This window comes from Pseudoliparis swirei, chromosome 9 (genome assembly GCF_029220125.1).
Source record: "Pseudoliparis swirei isolate HS2019 ecotype Mariana Trench chromosome 9, NWPU_hadal_v1, whole genome shotgun sequence".
Classification (NCBI taxonomy): Eukaryota; Metazoa; Chordata; class Actinopteri; order Perciformes; family Liparidae; genus Pseudoliparis; species Pseudoliparis swirei.
The window spans coordinates 6,480,335-6,485,706 of NC_079396.1; the positions used below are offsets into that span (position 1 = coordinate 6,480,335).

The 5,372-nt window shown below is 45.3% G+C and overlaps 1 protein-coding gene across 1 annotated transcript; it reads right to left on the reverse strand.

Annotated features, from left to right (window-relative positions):
- Positions 1 to 229: 229 nt before the first annotated feature.
- On the reverse strand, positions 230 to 4,380 carry LOC130200017 (E3 ubiquitin/ISG15 ligase TRIM25-like). The gene is made up of 5 exons (XM_056423959.1): positions 4,078 to 4,380; positions 3,678 to 4,041; positions 2,525 to 2,664; positions 1,136 to 1,303; positions 230 to 959 (listed from the first exon to the last, which is right to left on the reverse strand). Exons 1-5 carry the CDS (start codon positions 4,329 to 4,331, stop codon positions 251 to 253), a joined length of 1,635 nt encoding a protein of 544 aa, XP_056279934.1. The 5' UTR covers positions 4,332 to 4,380; the 3' UTR covers positions 230 to 250.
- Positions 4,381 to 5,372: the final 992 nt, after the last annotated feature.

The window sequence follows — 5,372 nt, forward strand, 5'->3', positions numbered from 1 at the left end:
GAGGTACTTTATGTTTGTTTGTTGACTCCCGAAAGAACACCGACATTAAACATTGAATCGGGTTAAAATGACCCGAAGGCAACACAAGGGTTAAAAAAACAGAAATATTGACAATTTGTTTAATGTATTATTATTATGTTTTATGTGTGTGTGTATATATATATATATATACATTTTTATATATATATATACATATATATATATATGTATATATATATAATGGCTCACTAGCACGTTACTTGTGATTTAATTACATCCCATTGTGCAGCGTGATCCAGGACTCCGGTGTGTTTGAATGTAAACTGAACGCCGGATAAACCGGCTCCTTGAACACAGCCCTGAAGGTGTGCAGGTGCTCCCGGCGCCCTCTGATGTTGTGGAACATTAATGTCCCCGCCTCGTAGTCCAGCGCGATCTCAATCCTCAGAGGACGGTGGCTCATTTCCCCCAGAGCCACATTGCAGGAGGACTGGCACACCGTCAGCTTCCCGTTTTTCCACTGCAGCCGCCAGGAAACGGAGTTGTGGCCCAAGCGGCTGTGGTCCCCGCGGCGAGGGATGCTCTTGTAGCACACGCCCATTGACCACATGCTGTTGGCCCCCACCTCTACCACCCACACGTGCTCCCCGCTCGAGAACCCCTGGCTGCACAGGACCTGGGGCGTGCTTGTGAAGCGCTCCGGGTGCTCCGCCTGTGGCTGCTTGTTGGGGTTGTACTTGACTGTGCGCTGGTCAATGGAGACCAACAGGCTGGGGTGGGCGGTGCAGATGTTGAAGGTGAGGTCCAGGGGGTTCAGGAGTATGTGGAGGGAATCCAGGAGGCAGCTCATCTCGGAGCGGAAGTCTTGGGTTTTGAGGCCCTCCTGGAGACGCTTGGTGTCGAGCGGCGCCTTCGAGGGGACCCCGGAGGCAAGGCTGCCGGTGACCACTTCTCTCAGCCCGTCGTCAATCATCACGAACCTGGAGAGCAGAAAGGATTAACTCAATCGAGGGTTGTTGGCGTGGATCCATCTCCTTATTGTTGTTTCTTATCAACCATTATACTTTTAGAGTAGGGTAGGTTTTAGAGTAGGGTTGTTTTTTTTGCTTGTATTAATTATTTTCAGTTGTAAAAGCAGCGTAGAGGTCGGTTGTACCTGTGTATGAAGATGCACGTGTCCGTCTCGCTGAGGGCCTGCGTGGCACTTCTCTGGGCCTCCACTAACTGCTGCTGTTGCTCTTCCAGCACGCCGAGTCCCAACTGCGAGCTTCTCCTGCGCATGTACCTCTCCTCCTCCAACAGCACGCGCAGATGCTCCCTGTACCTGAATGCAACACGACAGCGGCGCATCAGAATAAAGGGGAGCTTGGAGATTGTTGAAAGGGATTTTAGATACGGTTGCTGGAGTTTTTGGATGTATTCTTTCTATTATGATGAGCATTGCTTGAACTCCAACCTCGAGAGCTTTCCCAAGGCCGGTTCTAAGCTCTGGTTCAAGGTTAGGTTCTTCGTGGTAAGCTCCCGTTGTCACTGTTTCAGAGCTGAGACCAGTTATGTGACTGGGAGAGAGTATTTGGGTGTGGAGTATATTTTTACAGATTTAAAGACTGTGTGAGCTAATTAGCACAAGAAGCTTATTTATCCGTTACAATAATTCACAACATGTTTACTCTCGTGAAGACAAACTCAAGAAAATATGCAGTAATCAAGATCAGTCTACTCTACATGATGGATACATTAAAACACCGCATCATAGCTTACAGCACTAAAGAGCAATCATATTCACACTAATCATTGGAGATTCAAAGCAGTCCTGATACAGATTTTTCCTTTCAGTTATTTCTTTCTTCTACATGTAAGAAAATGACATAATAGTCGAATAGTCTACGTGACATTTGAATGCTATGACTTTGATCAGGAAGCTCTGGAAATCTAAAAATAGACTGACAAACTGGAATTGTGTCATGAACCGTTGAACCTGCTCTTCAAGCCTGAAAGAAAGGACTGCTTCTGGTTATGATGCACATATTTCCCGTAAATCCTGGCGTGAAAGTTTTACACGCATTCTTCCAATTACAGTAAACAAGAGTTGACCTATCTTCTCAACATGCATAGTACTTTATTTTATAAAAGTGTGCATTAGAATTTTTATATTTCATTATTATAGTAATTAATTAAATACATTTCCATTCGTTTACTTTATCTAATCATATCTATATTTCAAAAGCCTATGTAACAATTCCATAAAATGTGGTATTATCCATATCATTCACCATCTGTGGGCTTCATAGCACGGAGAATCACAGTCATGAAAAGCAACAGGTTATGAAATATAAATTATTTCGTTTTCTGGCTGTGTGCTTGTGTGTTATTGTCCACAAAATGAAGATGCAGGGGTGAAAGTTCCTCTTACACATTTACTGTCATCCACTGGACCCTGAAAGCCACTGAAAACATGGTTTTCAAAGCTTTTTAAATATTCATATCTTAATAAAGTCGGACACTTGCATCTTTTAATGCACTTCCTTCGGGGCATGCATATTACCTGTCCACCAGCGCAGCCATACTGTCCATGACGGTCACCGCCTTGTCGACCAGTTTGTCCCCTAGAGCCTCGGACGCTCCCTGCTCCTCAGCCGTCTTCTGAAGGAGACACTCGATCATCTGCAGCCTGCAGGAGACCACCTGCGAACACGGGAGGCACATTTTCAGATTGTAACTTGTACACTTGTAACTTTTCTCGTAGCGGAAGGCTATCACCAAGGAACGGGTAAAACACGTTTCCACGTGGCAAGTCATTGCACCGTGTGCCCTCGGTGCAATGACTTGGCATTCCTAGTGAGCTCTGATGTAATTCAAGTGTTAGAATCAGTTGCCTGGAACAGAAAACTCTTTTTCATCCTGTGAGAAGAAATCAATCTGTTCTCTAAAGCCACTTTAGCATTCTCACCATTCACCGGTTACAAAGCACAGTTGCACTGAGCCGCCAAAGGATAAACATTTTCAATTCAATTCTGTTTATTTTGTCTAGCCCAATATTACAAATTACAAATTTGCCTGAGAGGGCTTTACAATCTGTCCACATAGGACATCCCTGACCTTTGACCTCACATCGGATCAGAAAAAACTCCCAAAAAATAGACAAAAACCCTTTCACAGGGAAAAAAGGGAAGAAACCTTCAGGAGAGCAACAGAGGAGGATCCCTCTCCAGGATGGACAGAAGCAAGAGATGTCATGTGACCAGAAGTTACAGAATCACGAGTTACAACACATTCAATGAGTATGATAGAGTGTATAATAGTTGGTAGTAGGCATTACAGTTATGTAAGTCTGCAAACATTTTCTGGAAAGAACAATTTCATTTTATGACAATTAAAGTGAATAGAGAAGTTTCGTTGTAATGAAGAGTTGGATTTTAACGTTAGCATACAATAAACATTAATTAAGATGATTTTATTAAAAGGAACGTTATTCGTCACGTGGGTTATCAAGTTTGTTTGAATTACTCTGTGATAATTCTTTTCAGGAAACTTTCCAAAAAATGGGACCGTAAAAGCTAGAACATCACATTTGCCTTTTACTTTATCACCGATTCACAATATTTTAGACGTTAGCAAAACTGAATGCTGCAATATTACGGTCCGGAAAAAAAACGTTGGAAATAAAAGTCTGGAAAAAAGGAAAACAACAGAATTACCTTGGTGCGAATCCCCAACGCCCGTCTCATCTCCTCTTCGGCCACGGCGAAGGTGAGGACATCGTGGTTCTGGTGGCGGCCTTCTGAGAAGCACGTGCCACACATCAGGCTCATGTCGTTGGAACAGAAGTACTCGAGGGGACGCCGGTGGGCGCCGCAGCTGTTCGTCCCCAGCTCCCCCACGGGCTCCACCACAGTGTGCGCCCTCAGCCCCTCCTTCTCCTGGTGCCTCTGGAGGTGCCCGGAGCACAGCGACACCTCACAACTCAGGCACGTCTTCACGGCCGGCGACTCCTTGTCGATGCAGTGGTCGCAGAGAACCTTCGCCGTCTCCGGCTCGTTCTCCGGCTGGCTTTCCGGCTGGCTTTCCGGCTGGCTTTCCGGCTGGCTTTCGGGCTGCGGCGCGGTGGCTTGGTAGCCCTCGATGATGCTGGAGAGCTTGAAGTTTTTCCTCAGGGTGTCCACACCTTGATACTCCTCGCGGCACTCCGGGCAACGGTGAGGCGCTTTGTCCGTCCTGTCGGCGGTCTTGCGGATGCAGGCCCAACAGTAGTTGTGGCCACAGGGGAGCACCACCGGATCGGAGAAGAGCTGGAGGCAGATGGGGCAGCTCAGCTCGTGGGCGAGCTGCTCCTCCGGCTTGGACAAAGACATGACTGGACGCTTCTTCTTTTGCCGCTTGACGATTCTTTCTCTTTGTTGTCCAAACCTCCGAACGCGTCTTACCGTGGGCACACTTCACACCGTCTCCTCTTCTCAGGCCGGTGAGGCTACTGTTGAGGCGACAATGACAACCGGTAATACAGGCGGTGGACAAAACAAACAAAGTCAGATGCAGTGAACAGATCATCAGATTGGTAGGAGGCGCATCAACACACGAGCAGGGCAGCATTCCTTTTCCGACACGGCCTGTTCTCTGCACTGCCAAAAGTTTCCACCTCCACAAGGGCTGGCTGTTGATGGTGAAAACAATGCGACGCATGACAATAGTCATGTGCCTTCATGGTTCAATTTGGAAAATGAAAAAGCCAATTATGTGCTAGGAGCCGTTTTAACTGGAAAGCACAGAGAACAAATCTCTTGGTTCATTATGTGCGCGACAAGTGAGTCGTGTGCGTTTCTGCACGCGTCGGGATAATAATAACTATATTTATCAATATGTGCACCTTTAAAAACAATGTTTACAAAGTGCTCCCCACAGAGTCAAAGCAAAACAAATGTTTAAACCAATATTACATGAAAAAATATATATTTACATTTATATTAAATTAAAAATTTAAATTTATTAAAAACTAAATTAAAATTACAAATAAATTAAAAGTAAATTAAAAACAGACAACTAAATTAGGGGAACCAAAGTTCTGCATAAAAAGACTAGATCACTTAAAAAGTGATTTAAAAGAAGTTACGGGATGCACGCCAAACGGATCACACACGACTTCTGTTGACCGTAAGCAACAAGGTGTGGGGGGGGGGGCGCTTCTCAGTGTGGTAAAGAGACTTTTCAGTTGACGGCACAAGGTCATCTTACAAGATCAAGTGGAGAAAGAAAAAAAAGAGTAAAGTTGAAAGTGCTTTCAGTGTTTTCTATAATTACACACCCAGCTGTATGCAAGTGGTGACTGGCTGTTTCCACAATAAATGGCGACTGCGGGCACAGCATCCTGGGCAGAACGCACATCACCTCAGGAGGGC